Here is a 22,255-nt window from a genome sequence, read left to right as displayed (position 1 = left end):
TATCTGCATACTTTTAGGGTGTAGCAAGCATTTGCTCCTTTCGATGTTAAAGTGCCTTTGAAGGACCATAAGATTTAGCCCCACCCAGTCATTTATAGCCTTTTTAATTTGTTCAAAATTGTTGAACACGTAAACATGATTAAAGCTTTAAGTAAAAAAGTAAGTTGAGTATTTACAGAACACATTGATTGGTTCCATAATGATCAAAATCAGATCTACAACAAAATTAGTAGCCACAAACACTTGAATTTACTAACGGTTACTTCAACCTCTCCAATTCCCGTTATTCTATGAAGATAATTCAGTGAAATCTTAATTTCTTTCATGTAATTGTCAAGAGTCCATGAGCTAGTGACGTATGGGATATACAATCCTACCAGGGAGGGGCAAAGTTTTCCCAAACCTCAAAATACCTATAAATACACCCCCTCACCACACCCACAATTCAGTTTTACAAACTTAGCCCCCTATGGAGGTGGTGAAGTAAGTTTTTCTACTTTGGTATGCGCTTCTCAGCATTTTGAAGACGATTCCTCTCAGAGTACAGTGACTGTCAGAGGGATGTGAAGGGAGTATCACCTATTGAATGCAATGGTTTCCTCACGGGAGATCTATGTTCATAGATGTTGGTCTGTTATCGTAGTTGTAGAGATTCATTTCCTTTCGCCCTTATTCAGTCGACGATATACTCTCATATTCCATTACCTCTACCGATAACCGTTTCATTACTGAGTTTGGCTATCTGCTATATTTGGAATGGGTGTTCTTTTCGGTAAGTATGTTTATATTACTTAAGGACACTCTCAGCTATGGTTTGGCACTTTATGCATTAATATAAAGTACTAAATATATGTATTGTACTTATATTTGCCATGAAGTCAGGTGTATGGTATATTTCCTTTTGCAGACTATCAGTTTCATATTTAGAAAAAAAAAAACATATTTAGGAAAATATTTTTCTTACCTGGGGTATAGTCATTTTTCATTTTTGACTGCTTTTTTATTAAATTTTGCGGGCAAAATTAGGCCCGTGAGGGCGCAAAATGCCAAAGTTTATTGCGTTATTCATGGCGCAAGATTTTTTGGGCGCAAAGGTACGTCCGATGACGCAAATTCGGCATTCCTGGCGTCTTAGTTGACGCTGAGTTCCTTGTACAAGGTTGCGTCTTCAATGACGCAAGTGTGTCATTTCCGGATGTTGTTAGCGCCAAAAAATTTTCAGTTTTGCATCGTGCGTCATACTTGGCGCCAAATAATTTAATTATTTTAAACCCCATTTCTATATGCCTCTTGCCTTTTTCTATGTCAGAGGGCTATGCTGTTTGCATTTTTTTCCCATTCCTGAAACTGCCATATAAGGAAATTGATAATTTTGCTTTATATGTTGTTTTTTTCTCTTTGCAAGATGTCTCAATCTGATCCTGTCTCAGAAACCACTGTTGGAATCCTGCTTGCCTGATAACAGTTCTACCAAAGCTAAGTGCATCTGTTGTACATTTGTGGAGAATTGGATTATATCTCCAGCTGTGGTATGTAAAAAGTGTCATGATGAGCTTTTACATGCAGAGAATGTGGTCCATCAGTAATAGTACAATGCCTGTTGTTCCTTCAACACTCTAATGTACATGATATACCTGTGAATATAAAAGATTTTATTGCTGATGCGATTCAGAAGGATTTGTCTGCCATCCCGCCTTCTAATAACCGTAAAAGGTCTTTTAAAACTTCTCATTAAGTTGATGTGAAATTTCAAATGACTGCACAACATACTGAATTATCCTCCTCTGATGAGGATCTATCCGGATTTAGAAGATCCTTCCTCAGATATTGACACTGACAAATCTACTTATTTAAAATGGGAGTATATCGTTCCTTGTTAAAAGAGGTGTTGATTAAATTGGATATTTGAGGAAACTAGTCCTCTTGATATTAAAACCAGTAAAGGTTTAAATTCTGTTTATAAACCTCCTGTGGTTACTCCAGAGGTTTTTCCAGTTCCTGATGCTATTTCTGATATGATTTCTAAGGAATGGAATAGGCCTGGTACTTCTTTTATTCCTTCTTCAAGGTTTAAAAAATCGTATCCTTTGCCAGCAGTTAGATTGGAGTTTTGGGAAACCAAAGTTGATGGGGCTATTTCTAATCTTGCTAAACGTACTACAATTCCTATGAAAGATAGTACTTCTACCCTTTAGATAGGAAACTTGAATCTTATCTAAGGAAAGCTTATTTATATTCTGGCTATCTTCTCAGGCCTGCCATTTCTATAGCTGATGTTGCAGCTGCATCAACTTTCTGGTTGGAAAGTTTAGCACAACAGGAAATGGATCCTGATTTGTCTAGCATTGCTCGCTTGCTTCAACATGCTAATCGTTTTATCTGTGATGCCATTTTTTATATTATCAAAATGTATGTTAAATCTATGTCTTTAGCTATATTTTAGCTAGAGAGATCTTTGTGGCTCAAATATTAGAATGCTGACATGGTATCTAAGTCTAGATTACTATCTCATTCTTTCTAAGTAATAAGTTATTTGGTTCTCAGGTGGATTCAATTATTTCAAATGTCACTGGGGGGAAGGGAGTTTTTTTTTTGCCTCAGGATAAAAGAACCAAGGGTAAATCCAAAGCTTCTATCCATTTTCGTTCCTTTCGACAAAATAAGGAATAGAAACCTAATCCTTCCCCAAGAATCTGGTTCCAATTGGAAACATTCTTCAAGATGGAGTAAGATCCAAACCGATTTAAGGACACCAAAGCCAGCCCCCAAGGTCTTCATGAAGGTCCGGCCCTCATTCCAGCTCAGCTGGTTGGGGGCAGATTAAGATTCTTCCAAAACATTTGGGCAGGATTCTGTCCAAAATCATTGGGATTCCCATTATTGTCTCTCAAGGGTACCGAATAGGATTCAGAGTAAGACCATCTGTGAGAAGAATTTTTCTCTCACGCATCCCAGCAAATTCAGTAAAGGCTCAGGCTTTTCTGGAAGTGTTTTCAGACCTGGAGCTTTTAGGGGTAATCATACAGTCTGTTTCAGGGAACAGGGGGTCTGGGGTTTTGATTCAAATCTATTCATTGTCCCAAAGAAAGAAAATTCATTCAGGCCAGTTCTGGATCTGAAAATTTTGGATTGTTATGTAAGAGTGCCAACTTTCAAAATGGTGACTATAAGAACAATTCTGCCTTTTTTTCAGCAAGGGCATTATATGTCCACAATAGACTTACAGGATTGCGATATCTTCATATTCAGATTCATCCAGATCACTTTACAGTTTCTGAGATTCTCTTTTTCTAGACAAGCATTACCAATTTGTCGCTCTTCCCTTTGGCCTAGCGAAAGCTCCAAGGATCTTTTTCAAAGGTTCTCGGTTGCCCCTACTCTCTGTAATCAGAGAACGGGGGTATTGCAGTGTTTCCTTATTTGGATGATATCTTGGTACTAGCTCAGTCTTTACATTCTGCAGAATCTCAAACGAATCAACTAGAGTTGTTTCTTCAAAGACATGTTGGAGGATCAATTTACCAAAAAGCTTCTTTGATTCATCAGACAAGGGTCACCTTTTAGGTTTCCAGATGGATGGCAGTGTACATGACTCTGTCTCTAACAGACAAGAGACGATTAAAATTGGTTTCAGCTTGTCGGAACCTTCAGTCTCATATCATTCCCTTCAGTAAGCTATGTTCATGGAAGTTTTAGGTCTCATGACTGCAGCATTGGACGCAAATCCACATTTGGCTTGTTCTTTCATAGGAGACCTCTCCAGCTTTGTATGCTGAACCAATCATGCAGGGATTATACATAAAAGCTATCACAATTAATATCCTTAAATCCCAATGTTCGACTCTCTCTGACTTGGTGGGTAGATCACCATTGTATAGTTCAATGGGTCCTCTTTTGTTCGTACCCAGGCTGGGGACTGTGATCACAACAGATAGCAAGTTTTTCGGGTTGGGGAGTTGTCTGGGGATCCCTGACAGCACAAGGGGTTTGGAAATCTCAAGAGGCGAGGTTAACCAATCAATATTTTAGAAATCCGTGCTATTTTCAGGGCTCTTCAGGTTTGGCCTCTGTTGATGAGAGAACCGTTCATTTGTTTTCAGACAGGACAATATCACAACTGTGGGCATATGTCAATCCTCAGGGGGGTGGGACTCCACAGTCCCCAAGCTATGAAAGAAGTATCTCGGATGCTTGCTTGGGCGGAATCCAGCTCCTGTCCTAATTTCTGCGGTTCATATCCCAGGGATAGACCATTGGGGAAGCGGATAATCTCAGCCGTCTGACTTTACATCCGGGAGTGGGTCGTTCCATCTGCAGATTGTTTTCTCAGATTGTTCAGATGTGGGGTCTTCCAGAAATAGATCTGGATGGCTTCCCATCTAAAGAAGAAACTACCCAGGTACAATGTCCAGGTCCAGGGATCCTCAGGGCGGAAGCGGTGGATGCGGTTAACAGTTCCGTTGGTGTTACCAACCTGCTTATATTTTCCCACCTCTAGTTCTTCTTCCAAGAGGTGGATCTCCAAAATCATCAGTGGGAACAAGTCGCTTGTGTTGCTGGGTAGCTCCAGCATGCCTCACAAGTTTTGGTATGCGGATCTGTTCGGATGTCCAGTTGCCAACCTTTGCCACTTCCATTAAGGCCAGGACCTTCTGTCTCAATGTCAATTTTTTCCATCAGGATCTCAAATCATTACAATTTGAAGGGTAGGAAATTGAACGCCTAGTGCTTAGTCATAGAGGTTTATCTGACTCCGTGATTAATACTATGTAACAGGCTTGTAAATCTGTTTCTAGGAAGATTTATTATCGAGTTTGGAAGACATAATTCATGGTGTTCTTCTCATAAATTCTCCTGCATTCTTTTAGAATTCCTTAGAAATTTTTACAGTTTCTTCAGGATGGTTTGGATAAGGGTTTGTCTGCAAGTTCCTTGAAGGGACAAATCTCTGTTTATTTCACCGAAAGAGATTGCTAAGCTTCCTGATATTCACTGTTTGATAGGCTTTGGTCCGTATCAAGCCTGTCATTAAATCAATCTCTCCTCCTTGGAATCTTAATGTGGTTTGAAGGTTTTACAGGGCTCCTCCGTTTGAGCCTATGCATTTTTTGGACATTAAAACTACTTTCTTGGAAAGTGTTGTTACTTTTGGCTATCTCTTCTGCTAGAGAAGTTTCCAAATTATCTGCTCTTTCTTGTGAATATCCTTTTCTGATTTTCCATCAGGATAAGGCAGTTTTGCGGACTTTATTTAAATTTCTACCTAAGGTTTGTGAATTCTAACAACATTAATAGAGAAATTGTTGTCCCTTCTTTGTGTCCTAATCCTAAAAATCTTTGGAGAGATCCTTACATTCTTGGATGTGGTAAGAGCTTTGAAATATGTTGAATAGCTTACCTAAAGATTTCAGGAAGACTTTTAGTCTATTTTGTCAACTTTCTGGTTCTAGAAAGATCAGAAGGCTTCTGCCATTTCCTTGGCATCTTGGTTAAAGCTTTTGATTCATCAGGGCTTATTTGGAGTTGGGTCAGGCCCCACCTCAGATAATTACAGCTTATTCTCTAGATCAGTCTCCACTTTGTGGCTTTTAAGAATGAAGCTTTAGTTGATCAGATTTGCAAAGCATCAACTTGGTCTTCTTTGCATACATTTACTAAATTCGGACCGGTTTTGATGTATTTGCTTCTCGGAAGCAGTTTTTGGTAGAAAAGTTTTTCAGGCAGCTGTTTCAGTTTGATTCCTCTGCTTATGTTTAAGTTTTTTCTTTTTCATTATGAGAATAAACTTATATTTTGGGTTGTGGATTAATTTCTTTCAGCGGAAAATGGCTGTTATTTTATCCCTCCCTCTCTAGTGACCTCTTGCGTGGAGTTCCACATCTTGGGTATTTCTATCCCATACGTCACTAGCTCATGGACTCTTGCCAATTACATGAAAGAAAACATAATTTATGTAAGGAACTTACCTGATAAATTCATTTCTTTCATATTGGCAAGAGTCCATGAGATCCACCCTTTTCTATGGTGGTTATGATTTTTTTTGTATAAAGCACAATTATTCCAATTCCTTATTTTTTATGCTTTCACACTTTTTTCTTATCACCCCCACTTCTTGGGCTATTCGTTAAACCTGATTTGTGGGTGTGGTGAGGGTGTATTTATAGGAATTTTGAGTTTTGGGAAACCTTATGCCCCTCCTGGTAGGATTGTATAATCCCTTAAGTCACTAGCTCATGGACTCTTGCCAATATGAAAGAAATGAATTATACAGGTAAGTTCTTACATAAATTATGTTATTTCTCAGACTTTAGTAAATGGGACACTGTAGAAAAATATAGGAAGGGGAGAGTCTGTTCAATAATCTAGCCTACTATTTCTAAAATTGTCTATACATTCCCTACATCCTACTTGCAAACTGACCTTATTTTCCTGGGACAGTCTTTGTTTTGGCTTCATTGTCCCTGTGGAATGAATTCTCCAGGTTTCTGTCTCATATTATAACATCTACCCTTAGGTGTGTTGCGACGTCATGGTAATGTGCGACACTGGGATTCAGACATAAGGTTTGTGGAGATCTTAAGTATATGTATATTGTGCGAGTTTCCTAAACCTTATATTAGAACAGCAGAATAAGAATAACAACATATTTTAATTTCATGAAATGTCAACTGTGAATCTCCTGCAGTTTACAGATTATATAGAATAATAAAACATTTAATCTGTTTGCTTTGAAAAAGCACAACTAGCAATCTATGGAAAACATCTGTTGAGGTGCTCAATACTCACATAACCTGCTATTTGATTTCCGAGCTGCAAAATAACCCTGGAAATTGTTTTGAAATTGTTGGCAACTACGCCTTACACTGAGTTCAGTAATAAAGCATGTACAGGAGGAAGTTATACACAGTGTAATTCATATGCAGGATTATACAAACTGTAGCCATGTGTATAACAGCAAATCAGTCAATGCCCAATAGGAAGCATGGCTCAATCTGCAAATTAAATAAAAGTATTCCTTAGGGAAAGTAGCCCATCATTTTATTTTTTTAAATAATTCATATATTTTAAGTGCACATAGGGGACATGATGCAATATTCATTTTTTTTTTTTTTTACAACCAAGAAAGCCAGAGTAAACAGCTTTATGTTATATCTATTGCCACTTACCACTCAGGTATTGGCAGTTTTCAATTGAACTGAAGGCAAAAACACGTGTGAAAAGAGCAGACTGAGAACAATATAACTTTCAGCACTTTATCAGCAGTCAGAACTAGCAGGTTTATTGTAAAAGGATACAGCTGGCTCCAACCACCAATCTGTCAAGAGAGTAAACAGAAAATATTCTTTATTGCAATGCTGTCACATAAAACACCACACCTCAATAATATCCTAATTATTATGCGATTACAAGATTAGAGGTGTAATCTGCTCTTCTATGAAAGGAAATAGTAAACAGAACGCCTTCCAAGCTCATAAAGTCAGAACGCACAAAGTGATGTAGAGGAGACTTACACAGTGCAAGAATCTGCTTTCACTTAATGCTGCAATAAAATTACAGGACTGACAAGTTATAATGGAGGAATTCAAACATAAATTACTGCACGAAATACGGCAGAAAATCCCTCAGAAGAATGAGAATTTGAGAGACTTTTTTTTTTATTAAACTACTGCCATTTGATCATATTACTCTGCTGAGATTATGTGAGGGCACTTTAAGAGATTAGTGGGGGAAAACAGAAGTTGTCTGAACAAGAAATTATCTTGGTCGTATAGCAGTCAAACATAAAATGGAGGCACATTATTTAATAATTTTTATCTTAACCTAATGATGTTTCATTTAAGAAGAGACGAATCCCTTCATAAGAAATGTATCATTACAAATGAAGAGTATGTGTACAGGTCAGAGGGACATTCTAGCATAAAAATAAAAGGGTGTATTTTGTTAGAACATCTTATTTTTAACGCATTTCTTTCTTTTTACTGAATTTAACCCCTGCAAAGGGGTTACATTTATATTCAAATGTGTGCTCCTGCTCCACTTCAGATGTAAATACAACCGTGAGCAAATGAGAATCAGGCATATATACATATGCGCCAATCACTGGGTGTATCTCATCTGGAATAGAATGTACGTGTTCCAAGAGTGCAAATATTATTATATAGTTAACCATTTTGAAAAAGTAAAAAACACATATAAAATAATGGAATATGCTTAAAAATAAGCTCTAATGAAATAGGCCATTTAATTTTTACATTAGAAAACCCTTTAAAGGGGGATAAAAGTAGGAAAAGAATATGTTCTAATGTGTTAGAGCCTTTATTTTTGCAGTATTGCTGACATATCTATGTGTTTAACCACTGCAGAGGGCTTAAGACATCAGAGCACCAAATATAAAAGCTGTGTATTGTATAACAATTTATAAGCAGTTTAAAAAGATCATATACATCATGGAAAATCTACAATATTTCTTCAGCAGAATATCCAATTATTACAAAAGCAAATATTAGGGCCTGACGGATTTACTTTAAATAATATTTGTTAGTCATTAACTTCTTTTTGGTCTAAATGTGCAAAATCATTTTCCACTTACATATAAATACTTATTGCCATCCAGACACACTAGATATTCTCCAAGGAGAAGACTAAATCCCAGAGGGGTTAGCAGACTATAGTGCTATGTCACCTAATCGCCTGGCTGACAAGTACCCTGTAATGATGGCTCTGAGGAGATATAAGTAGCTCTGTATACAGATGAACATGTGAAAATAACAAACACAATGATTATGTATAAGGAAACGGCACTCTGACAAACTGAGTGTGATGATAAACCATTTATATTTGTATGCAGCAGTCAGGCCCTGAAACCACATAGAGTTCCAATATTTTAATTTGGAGTAGGGAATAATGTAATTTTTAACCCCAGAAAACACTGCAAATCATACACTTTAAATAGTCCTTCATGACTCTTGATGTACTCTTGATTGAATTCATCCACAAACACAATGTATATACTTACAGTGTGTCCTGTATAACTGTTACAAATAGAATGCTTAACATTTTGGATCATTTATGTTACATTTTTGACTACTGTAATAATCCAAATGCAGTATCTGAAACAAACTCAGCTCTATAATTGCCATAATAGTAAAGCACTTCTCTCTGCCGTGCATCAAGCCTCAAATTTGAGCTGCCTTTCCAGAAAGCTACATTTAGCCACCAATCAGCAAGTGGAGTACCCAGGTGCTGAACCAAAAAATGGGCACCTCCTAAGTTTACATTCCTGCTTTTCAAATAAAGATACCAAGAGAAAGAAAAAATGATAATAGGAGTAAATTAGAAAGTTGATTAAAATTGAGTGCGCTATCTGAAATCATGAAAGAAAAAAAATATTGGGTTTCATATCTCTTTAACAAAGGGGGTGGCTATAGTAACCTACAGCCTGATAAAGGGCGAACAATACAATTCTGAAATGTTAAATTAAACTTTGACATTAGGTATATCTTTATGCCACAAAATTTATTTTTATTTTAAATATATATTTCACAAAAACAAATTTGCATTGGCTGTAACACAGCTTACTTTCAGTGTGTTACAGTTAAAAAATTAAAAACTAAGAATCTTCTCAACAAATTTCATTTTTCCCTCTCTAAAACTATACATTTGAGTATGTTATAGATATAAAGCAAAACTTATTTCTCAAAAAAGAAAAAAAAAAGAAAAAGAAAAAAAGAATATCAGAACAAAAAAAATCTATGAAAAGAATTTAAAAATTTCTATTAAAAATCATATCTAAGAAACAATCAACTTGCTTTTAAAAGGTTACATCCTGACACTATCATCTACCTGTCAGATTTCAAACATATCTGGCTTTGGACTGTTTCTCTGGCTGCTCATTTCCCTTATTCTACATCATAGCCAAGTATCTCTTGGTAATTATTCTTATTGTTTGCATATATTGTAGTCTTTTAATATATATTTAAACTAAGTTATTGCTTGATAAAATTATTATTATTAAAAAGAGCATGTGATGTTTCTCACTTATACATATCTTGCAACCCAAAATAATTCAGTATTTATGTTACTAAGGCGATGGCCAAACACCAATGAAATACCAAAATCCCTAGCCTTAATTTAGAGCTAGAACCTTGACAAAAAACATAGGCTGGTAAAGGAAACTATTTACAAAACTATCGCTGGACGTTAGCACAGTTTTTAAAATAATAATAATAATAATAATAATAATAATAAGGAAGAAATGAATGTCAAGCCATGCCAGCTTAAAAGGGGTAAAATCTTTTGGTTTAAAAGCCTGGATTTTAAAGACTCCCTATTAGTATACCCAAATTCATCAATCACCATGGTATAACAAACATTATTGCACTCACTTTTTAAACCCTTCCTGTTGGTACTTATTTGTTACATTGGATAAGTAAAAAATGTAAATCAAGCGATCGTACATGCGATCGTGTGATTTCAACAGTGGGATCGGGTCGGGGGGGGGGTGCCTATGACGCTAGGCACACCCTCCAGCCCGCAATCACAGTTAGGAAGCCGTAGCTGCTTCATTACAGCCATTAGGATGGCGTGGAACGTCCTAACGGCGGGAAGGGGTTAGGGAATGATCATGCAATGTTTGTCAACAACACATTTCATACTAAGAGTTTCATATAAAAAACTGGTGACAACTACTGATTATAACTGCTATGCCCCTCCTCATCCCATGTACCCTCATGTTTATAAAACACATTACCAATCTCTTACAGGTAATGTGTTCCATCGTTATTAACTGCCAGAGAAAGAATTTCAGTGATCAAAGTTTCTTCATAATTTGATTCTTTAGGTCAGTGATGGCCAAACCTCCTAACACATTGGGGATGCAGATCAATATTTTAAAAGTCTTAAAGGGACACTGAACCCAATTTTTTTCTTTTGTGATTCAGATATAACATGCAATTTTAAGTAACTTTCTAATTTACTCCTATTATCAATTTTTCTTCGTTCTCTTGCTATCTTTATTTGAAAAAGAAGGCATCTAAGCTTTTTTTGTTTAGTACTCTGGACAGCACTTTTTTTTTATTGGTGGATGAATTTATCCACCAATCAGCAAGAACAACCCAGGTTGTTCACCAAAAATGGTCCGTCATCTAAACTTACATTCTTGCATTTCAAATAAAGATACAAAGAGAATGAAGAAAATTTGATAATCGGAATAAATTAGAACGTTGCTTAAAATGTCATGCTCTATCTGAATTACAAAAGAAAAAATTTGGGTTCAGTGTCCCTTTAAGGACTACAAATAATAATATATTTCCTAAAAATGTCTAGTGACACAGGACCACATTTAGGTAAAGTAGCAGGATACCCCCTATTTGTTACTTTACCCTCCAGATGGCTATTTCGAGTTGTAGCCATCTTATTTGTCCACCCACAAGAAATCCTTAAACGTCACATTTATAGTTATGTTATTTTTTTATGGAACCACAAAAACAATGGCACACATTCTTAGTTCTGCATAAGAGAACGTATTCTGTGGGCCAGTTGGTGTGGCGATTTAAAAAAAAAAAAAAAATCATACAAATATATATTTATTACATTTGCAGAATCAGTTTATATAATATTGATATTAATCTATCTTTAAAGGCAAATTTTTTGTTTGCCTGTGAAAATGATACAAGAAGAACTGTAGCTACAGGGTAACTTTTTTTTTTTTTTTTACAGGTCTTTAATGCGCATCACCTCTCAAATCAAGCCAACAGAATTGTCACCCAGAGGCAATACCATAAAGCTGCCTCAGAAGGCTGCTAGACTATACCGTGATGGAGAAACTTTCACGTCACTCATCGAAGGCTGGTAGGTGTGCTGCTTAGATTTAGGTTTAACTAAGTATTATCTGGATCTACCAAGAGGAAAAAGATTTTCAACAGTTGCAGACAATAAATACTAATTATTCTAGTGACATAGTATTATGTCTAGTCACAAACTGGCAACCTGACAGAAACCCAAACTAACTGATGCATCTGCTGGTGTGGTCACATCAGCCAATCATAGAAAACCTTGACCCTGCAAAGAAGGTGAACGTTGCCATAGTGACTATGGCTAATAAGACAATAAAAGAAGTTGCTCTGAAAACAAACAGAAAAGACTGATTTACATACATGAAACTTTTTCAGGACTCACTTCTTAGAAAGTAAACTTAAAAGTAAAAAAAAAAGAAGAGAAAAAAAAAAAAAAAAGAAAAAAAAAAAAAAAAAAAGAAGAAACAGAAAAACCATAATTTATGCCTACCTGATAAATTAATTTATTCCATGGTGGTGTGAGTCCACGATTCATTACACATGGGAATAACCTTCCCTACCACTTGGAGGAGACAGATTCCCAAACCCCAAGAGCTCTATATAACCCCTCCCCCACCTCAGACATACCTCAGTCTAGCGCATAGCCAAACAGAAGTGAGTTAAGAAAGAGAGCAAGAGCAAAAAAATGGAACAGGAAAAAAGACGGGCTTACAAAATAGACTAAACCCTTAAAAAATAAAGGGTGGGGTCTCGTGGACTCTCACCACAATGAAATAAATGAATTTATCAGATAAGCATAAACTATGTTTTCTTTCTTACAGGCGGGGAGAGTCCATGATCCATTACTTATGGGAGTAATAACATAAAGGGAAGGATTTAAAAAACAAAAACATTTTTATTTTATTTTTTTGTATTTTTCAAATGCACTTTAAAAAACAAAACAAAAAAAACAGTCAAGAATCAAACTGAAACAACTGCCTGAAGCACCAATCTACAAAAAGCTGCCTCGGAGGAAGCAAGAACATCAAAATGGTAGAAAGCTGCCTCCAAATAAGGCTTTTGAATCAAAAGTTTCAACCAAGAAGCCATAGAAACAGCAGAAGACTTCTGTCCTTTCTTAGAGCCAGAAAAATAAATGAACAAACTAGAAGTTTGTCTATAGGCCTTAGTAGCATCAATGTAATACTTTAATGCCCTAACAGCATTTAAATTATGCAAAAGATCTTTCTGAAGCAGATTTGGGATTAGGACACAAAAAAAGGAACAACAATTAATCTGCTGGTGTTATCAGAACAACTAACTTTTGGCAACAACAAAAGTAGTTCTTAAGACTGCCTTATCCTGATGAAAAATCAGATAAGGAGCATCAGAAGAAAGAGCAGATAATTCAGAAACTCTTCTAGCAAATGAAATGGCTAAAAGCTTAATCTCAATCTTTTGCATAGGTTCAAAAGGAGGATTCCCAAGGAGGAGAAATTGGCTTAATTACAGCTTTGATACGAACCACAGCCTGGACAAAACCATGAATATCAGGAAGATTAGCAATTTTCCTATGAAACAAAACTGAAAGAGCAGAAATCTGTCCTTTCAGGGAACTGGCAGAATAACCCTTATCCAGACCATCCTGTAAAAACTGTAGAATCCTAGGAATTTAAAAAGACCAAAAAATAAAGGGGAAAAGCGCCAAAAGCTGATGTGCACATCATCGAAGTGCTTTTGCTAACCCGATGAGAGACCGTGAAAAATACCACTAATGGAAATAATAGAGTGTGCGTTAACTTGACTTGCACAAAACCGACAAGTGACAGTAAAAAAGAAAATGTATGCTTTCCTGATAAATTTATTTCTTTTTGGATACGATGAGTCCACGGATTTCATCCTTACTTGTGAGATATTGCCTCCTGGCCAGCAGGAAGAGGCAAAGAGCACCACAGCAGAGCTGTATAAATAGCTCCTCCCTTCCCTCCCACTCCAGTCATTTGACCGAAGTTAGGAAGAGAAAGGAAAAAGCCAAGGTGTAGAGGTGACTGAAGTTTAACAAAAATAAAGACCTGTCTCATAAAACGGGGCGGGGCGTGGACTCGTATCCAAAAAGAAATAAAATTTATCAGGTAAGCATTAATTTTCTTTTCTTTTTTTAAGATACAATGAGTCATCCTTACTTGTGGAATACAATACCAAAGCTGCAGTACACGGATGAAAAGGGAGGGACAAAACAGGGAACCTAAATGGAAGGCACCACTGCTTGAAGAACCTTTCTCCCAAAAGCAGCCTCAGCCGAGGCAAAAGTATCACATTTATAAAATTTGGAAAAAGTGTGAAGAGACGACCAAGTTGCAGCTTTGCAAATCTGTTCAACTGAAGCATCATTTTTGAATGCCCATGAGAAAGCCACAGCCCTAGTGGAATGAGCCGTAATTCGCTCAGGAGGCTGCTGTCCAGCAGTCTCATATGCAAAGCGGATGATACTCAGCCAAAAAGAAAGAGAGGTAGCCGTAGCTTTCTGACCCCCTACGTTTCCCCGAAAAAAACAACAAACAAAGAAGATGATTGTCGAAAATCCTTAGTCGCTTGTAAGGTAAAACTTTAAAGCACGGACTACGTCCAAATTATGTAACAGACGTTCCTTCTTAGAGGAAGGATTAGGACACAAGGAAGGAACAACAATCTCCTGATTAATATTCTTGTTCGAAATAACCTTAGGAAGAAAACCAGGTTTAGTACGTAACACCACCTTATCCGCATGAAAAATAAGACAAGGAGAATCAAATTGCAATGCTGAAAGCTCAGATACTCTGCGAGCAGAAGAAATAGCAACCAGAAATAAAACCTTCCAAGATATCAACTTGATATCTATGGAATGCATAGGTTCAAACGGAACCCTTTGAAGAACGCTAAGAACTAAATTTAAACTCCAAGGAGGAGCAATAGATCTAAAAACAGGCCTGCTTCTAGTCAGAGCCTGACAAAAAGATTGAACATCTGGAACACTTGCCAGACGCTTGTGTAACAAAATAGATAAAGCAGAAATCGGCCCCTTCAAGGAACTTGCTGACATCCCCTTCTCCAATCCTTCTTGGAGGAAAGGACAAAATCCTAGGAATCCGAAACCTACTCCATGAGTAGCCCCTGGAATCACACCAATAAAGATATTTACGCCATATCTTATGGTAAATATTACTAGTAACAGGCTTACGTGCCTGAATTAAAGTATCTATAACCGAATCAGAAAAACCTTGATTAGATAAAATTAAGCGTTCAATCTCCAGGCAGTCAGTTGCAGAGAAACAAGATTCGGATGAAGGAAGGGACCTTGAATAAGAAGGTCTTTCCTCAATGGTAGCCTCCATGGTGGCTGAGATGACATGTCCACCAGATCCACATACCAAATCCTGCGAGGCCACGCAGGGGCGATGAGGATTACCGACGCCCTCTCCTGCTTGACTCGAGCAATCACCCTTGGAAGAATAGCAAACGGAGGAAAACACATAAGCCAGGCTGAAAGACCAAGGCACTGTCAGGGCATCTATCAGCTCGGCCTGGGGATCCCTGGACCCGTATCTCGGAAGCTTGGCATAATGACGAGATGCTATGAGATCCAACTCCAATTTGCCCCATCTTAGAATCAGGTCGGAAAATATCTCCGGATGAAGTTCCCACTCTCCCGGATAAAATGTCTGCCTGCTCAGAAAATCTGCCTCCCAGTTTTCTACTCCTGGGATGAAGATCGCAGACAGATGGCAAGAGTGAGACTCCGCCCCACTGTATAATCTTGGCAAACCTCTGTCATCGCCAAGGAACTCCTTGTTCCTCCCTGATGATTGATGTAAGCCACCGTCGTTATGTTGTCCGACTGGAATCTGATGAATTGGGCTGAAGCCAGCTGAGGCCAAGCCCAAAGAGCATTGAATATTGCTCTTAACTCCAGAATATTGATGGGAAGTAGAGACTCTGCCCGAGTCAATACACCCTGAGCCCTTAGGGAGTTCCAAGCTGCTCCGCAACCTAACAGTCTGGCATCCGTTGTCACTATTACCCAAGAGGGCCTGCGGAAGCATGTCCCCTGGGACAGATGATCCAGTGAGACAGATCTGTATAATCTCCATTCCACTGCCTGAGCATGCTCAATTGCAGAGGCCGGAGATGAAACCGTGCAGATGATACTATGTCCATTGCTGCCACCATCAATCCGATTACCTCCATGAACTGAGCCACTGACGGACGAGGAGTGGACTGAATGGCCCGACATGTATTCAGAATCTTTAACATTCTGACCTCCGTCAGAAAAATCTTCATTAAAACAGAGTCGATTACAGTTCCCAGAAAGGGCACCCTTGTCTGAGGAACTAATGAACTCTTTTCCAAGTTTACCTTCCACCCGTGGGACCTTAGGAAGGAAAGCACTATGTCGGTATGGGACCTTGCCAGAGGAAATTACGACGCCTGGATCAGTATATCGTCCAGATAAGGCGCCACTGCAATGCCCGCGGCCTTAGAACCGCCAGTAAAGACCCCAGAACCTTGTGAAAATTCTGGGTGCTGTGGCTAGACCGAAAGGAAGAGCCACAAACTGAAAGTGTCTAGAAAGGCAAATCTCAGGAACCTGAAATGATCTCTGTGGATGGGAACATGAAGGTATGCATCCTTTAGATCCACTGTTGTCATAAATTGACGCTCCTGAATCAATGGAAGAATGGAACGAATAGTTTCCATCTTGAAAGATGGAACTCTGAGAAACTTGTTTAGACTTTTGAGATCTAAGATAAGTCTGAAAGTCCCCTCTTTTTTGGGAACTACAAACAGATTTGAGCAAAACCCCTGTCCTTGTTCCTGAATTGGAACGGGACAGATAACTCCCATAGAGGAGAGGTCTCTTACACAGCGTAAGAACACCTCTCTTTTTATCTGGTCTACAGACAACCGTGAAAGAAGAAACCTTCCTCTGGGGGAAGAATTTTTTAATTCCAGTTTGTATCCCTGAGACACTATATCTATTGCCCAGGGAACCTGAACATCTCTCATCCAAGCCTGGAGAAAGAAAGACAGTCTGCCCCCTACTAGATCCGGTCCCGGATCGGGAGCCAACCCTTCATGCTGACTTGGGAGCAGCAGCAGATTTCTTGGATTGTTTACCCTTGTTCCAAGACCGATTGGGCCTCCAAGTGGACTTAATTTGTGAATAATTCCCTTCCTGCTTAGAGGAAGAGGGAGTTCCTTTGAAATTTCAAAAGGAACGAAAATTACTCTGTCGACCTCTCTGTTTTGATCTCTTATCCTGAGGGAGGAGATGACCCTTGCCTCCCGTAATATCAGAAATAATTTCCTTCGGGGGCGGAGCTTGGTAGCAACCATGATGGCTGCATAAACCCGGAGCTCCGCACATAAGGTCCTCAAATAACTGCCTGGGGCCACATTTACAGCCCACAACGTACCAGATGGACCAATAATAAGAGAGAGGAGCACACCCTGTCACAAAGGGTACCTTTTATATCACCATAGATCACCGGGTGAAGCTACGAAATATTCAGCACAGGGCCGGGCTGAGTGCGCTGCAGGCGCCATTTTGCGGACAACGCAGATAAGGACGATCACACTTATACCGCTTACCTGTGAAACCCAATTCACAGCACTGTCTACAAACAGCGTCCACTAAATACAGCAGGCCGGTTAACAACTCTGGATCCATAACAGCGCCGAGGTGAGACAAGGCATACATTTTTCTTTTAACCACGTGGGCAGAGATCCTGTCTTGTGTTACGGGGACAATATAAGCAAGTGAGAAAAGCTCCCTAAACATTTACTACTAGCCCAGCCATCATAAACAGGAGAACACTTACGGACAAGGGGCCAGAACATTACAAACAGCCATTGAAACAAAGAAAGTGACATAAACACAAATACCTGCAGCGCTAAGATTAACCCCTTAACCCATATCATCTAGACAGCGACTACTGACAAGCAGGGGTGGCCCTAGCATAAATACACAACCTAGTGTACAGAGGAGGATACCATACCACCTTTCAAATGACATCCAGGAGACCAACCAAATCTGACAAAGCAGTCAAACCACTAACAAATAAAACGCATACTATGCCTTCCTATTTTGCTGCAGAACATTCCCCTACAACTACCATGGGTATAAAAGCAAACCTTCTCCCAACACACAACCTCAGGGGCCCACAACTGACCCTACAGCAGGGGAAACTGTTATAATCCCTGCCTCGCTTCTATCACACTTTGCATCTAAGCAGGAGATCTCAGAAATTTTCAGAACATGTCTTAGAGAAGAAATTCAATCCATGGGCTCTAGAGTTGAAATGCTAGAAGCAGATACCGAAGAAATCAGGGAAGATATTACCCGTATAGAGAAAAGTTCTACTGCACACCAGGAAAATATTGAAACTTTATTAGACAAAATTGACGATTTAGAAAACAGGAGCAGGAGGAAAAATTTACGTCTAAGAGGTATTCCTGAGTCCATCCTGCCTAGGGACTTCCCAGAATATTTACAAGCCCTCTTCTCTGCTATCAAAGAAAAAGCATATCCAGAAGATATTTTATGGGTTAGAGCCCACAGGGCTCTACGACATCGGCCTCCAGACTGGGCCCCACCCCGAGATATTATCAGACTTAAGAATTTCCTTGAAAAAGAAATGCTCCTTAACCAGTCCCGTCGACAACAACCTGTGAGATTCAGGGGTAACGTTATACAAATTTACCAAGACCTCTCAACGAGAACCTTGCAGAGACGGAAAGAATTCACTCCTCTGACAACATTACTCCGTAGCAAGAAGATACCGTATAGATGGGGCTTCCCCACACACCTCATGGTCATACAAGACAATAAAAGACTGGTATGCAACAACCCCGAGGATATGAATGCCTTCAGCAAAGACCTGGGCATTGATCATTCACTGGACTTAGTACCGCTAACGACAGAACAACAGAGAGCCAATAAAAGATCAAATGTTAACCCTGCAAAATGGCAAATCAAGATGTCCAAAACAGATAAAACACCATCAGCAACAGGAAAACCCGGACAACAGCAACCCTCACCTAGGGGCTAACCAACCCTCTGATCCGAAGAGGATTAAAGAAACACTGGATATCTCTTTTAACACCCGTATCTATGGACAGATATCGTAGCTCATTGCTTTATCTAATTTTATTTCCACTTTACTGGACATGTGCTGGACTCTGATCCTAAGATAGCTACATCGAGACAGGTATCGTATCTAGCTCATTTATCTATATACTCATTCATTATGAAACTGTTGGACGTTACATGAAGCAATGTGATGCCCCTGTTTTTCACACAGACCCCAGGACACTTATAGCTAAGCCTCATTCCTAGTCTAGGATGAGCAAGGACTTTAATTTAATAAAAATATAGGACCTTATGATTGTATTCCCCCCCTTTTTAGTATTATATCTCTTTTTATGTCTGATTTCAGACTTAGAGATTTGTTTACTCTAATAATGTTACAGTTTTTCATTACACAATATGTTAATACTGTTTTTTTGCATAGTCATGTTATTTATTATGATTGTGTGTATGAAGATAATACATGCTCAGATTATGTTACTGTTTGGAAATGTTTTTCTACTTTTTCTACAGCCAATGCTTGTTTGATAAGTCAAGACAATTGTAAATGTACAGGGAAACTTTATCAAGACAATGTCTAGCCATAATTCTAGAATGTCGCACTCCTTAGTTCTTTTCTCCCAGAATGCCAAGGGTCTTAATTCCCCATGTAAGCGATCAAAGGCCCTTTCAGATATCTCAAAACGACAGGCCGATATACTTTTCCTACAAGAAACCCATTTTAGAAAGGGACACACACCAAAATATTTAGGACAAACGTACTCACAACACTTTCACAGCACCGGCCCCTCTAAAAAATGTGGCGTTAGCATTTTACTGAAAAAAAACATACCTTTTACCTTACTCAAACAAGAATCAGATAATGAGGGCCGATTCCTAGGCTTGGTGGGCCTCCTTTATGGAAGACCAGTCACTCTTATTAATTTATATGCTCCCACCAATAATCCAAAACCCTTTTTTACAAGGTTATTCAGTCGTATTTTAGACATCTCAACTGGACCAATATATATAGGCGGAGACTTCAATATACATTTCCAACCACACTTAGATAGTAATAACCCCCGCCTTACTCATAAGACTAAATTCCACACATACTTCTGGAAACAACTTAAACTTTATAAACTATACGACATATGGAGACTCCAACATCCCAATACCAAGGACTATACATTCTATTCCCATCCTAACAAGTCCCATAGCAGGATTGATTATTTCCTCACTGACCAAAAAGGTCTTACACAGGTGAAAAGATGTTCAATCTCCCCTACAGCTTGGTCGGACCACTCAGCGGTCTCACTACACATCTCATGGCCAGAACATACAGACATACCATTCTTATGGAAGTTAGATGACGCATTACTTAACAAAGTGGACTTAGTCGATAAATTGAATAAAACCATAGAGGAATATTTTCAGATAAATGTTCCCTCAACCCCCAACCAGTTCACGGTTTGGGAGGCACATAAATGCCTGCTCAGAGGAGAATTTATAAAACTAAAGGCCCAAACGAGACGCGCCCAAAGGGTAGAATATGACAATCTGACCACTAGACTGTCAGAACTGGAACACTCACACAAACACTCCCCACTAGACGAAAGTATTCTGACTGAAATAACAAAAACCAGACAAGCTCTAGATGACTTCCTCCAAATGGAATACCAGAACCTCTCACATAAAACAAATAGCCTTTTTCATTATGAGAACAACAGAGGAGGTAAATACCTAGCGAGGGCTTTAAAAAAGAGGAAACTTAAATCACATATCTATGAATTAAAACCCTCAAATAAACCACCCCTAACCACTACACCAACAATCCTTCAGGCGTTCCACTCCTATTACTCAGATCTATACAACCTGTCCCCTACTTCTGACTTACCCAGTTTTAATGGTGAACTAGACGGATACATTAAAAATTGCCCGCTACCCAAATTAACTGCAACTCAATTAACACAACTTAACTCACCCTTCACTATCCCAGAAATCAAAAAGGCCATACAAACACTGAAAAATGGAAAAAGCCCAGGACCATATGGGTTCTCAAGACTACCTAACCCCACACTTGGCAACGCTCTTCAACGAGATAAGCCAAGGGGCAAAATTCCCACCCTCAATGTTAGAAGCCCATGTTGTGGTTCTGCCTAAACCAGGCAAGCCAGCCACAACCCCCTCAAATTTCCGTCCCATTTCCTTGTTAAATGTGGATATCAAACTATATGCTAAAATTCTGTCCACCCGCTTAAATAATGTCCTTCCACATCTAATACACCTAAACCAGGTAGGATTCATCCCGCACAGAGAGGCTAGGGATAACTACGAAAATCATCAATCTCATAGAATATGCTAGCAAACACAATATTCCCGCTGTAATTCTCTCTATGGATGCTGAGAAAGCATTCAACCGTTTGAATTGGTCCTTCCTGAAGCATACACTTCTCAGATTTGGATTTGACACAGAATTCCTCACCAAAATTTTTGCCCTTTATAACAACCCAACAGCCAGGATTAAGTTAAATGACTATGTATCTGAACCATTCACTATTGAGAATGGAACCAGACAGGGTTGCCCCTTATCCCCCACGTTGTTCATTTTGGCAATGGAGGTCCTGGCCACATACATCAGATGCAACCCAAGGATTAGAGGTATTACTATAGATCACACAGAATACAAGACCTCCTTATATGCGGATGACGTCATCTTAACTCTCACAAATTTAGAAACCTTGGTGCCCGCACTCATGTCAACATTACATAGCTTTGGGAAGATGTCATATTTTCGTATAAACTACTCCAAATCTGAATTTATAAATGTAGGAACCCCACAATGCGAGCTACAGCACCTGATGACACATCAATTTAAGCAACAACCGGTGGCACTCAAGTATTTAGGTGTCTATATTACCCCCCATTTGCATAAAATAATCCCATTACATTTTGAACCCCTCAAGACACATATCATATCTACCCTGGCCTCCTGGAAACAAAAGCCCCTATCTTGGCTGGGCAGAATTAATTCTATAAAAATGATTATTCTGCCATCTTCAAACCCTTCCCATCCCCATCCCAGATAAGTCATTACAACAGATACAGAAAATAATAAATTCCTTCATCTGGAACAATAAACGCCCAAGAGTTGCTACTCAGACATTATACCGTAATAAATTACAAGGGGGTTTGGGAGTGCCAAACCTCCAGTTATATAAATATGCAATCTATATGTCCAGGATCGTAGACTGGTGCAAACATGCTGCCCATAAAGAATGGGTATCCTTAGAAACCAAATTTTGTAGAGTTACACAACTAGGAGACCAATGCTGGTCTCAAGTACGTCAGGGACTTGCTGGTTCTGTCCAGCCAA

General features: G+C 38.8%; 1 protein-coding gene across 1 annotated transcript in view; it reads right to left on the bottom strand.

Moving 5' to 3' along the window:
- Nucleotides 1–22,255, bottom strand: part of TXNRD2 (thioredoxin reductase 2) — a 566,113-nt gene that overhangs the window by 243,488 nt on the left and 300,370 nt on the right. The window contains 2 exon segments of the mRNA XM_053701924.1: nucleotides 6,500–6,504; nucleotides 7,296–7,315. Coding sequence (XP_053557899.1) covers nucleotides 6,500–6,504; nucleotides 7,296–7,315 — 25 coding nt within the window.

The sequence above is a fragment of the Bombina bombina genome, chromosome 2 (assembly GCF_027579735.1).
Source record: "Bombina bombina isolate aBomBom1 chromosome 2, aBomBom1.pri, whole genome shotgun sequence".
In the NCBI taxonomy this organism is placed as follows: Eukaryota; Metazoa; Chordata; class Amphibia; order Anura; family Bombinatoridae; genus Bombina; species Bombina bombina.
Note: the sequence above shows the minus strand (reverse complement) of the source record. Positions and strands in the feature narration are given on the sequence as shown.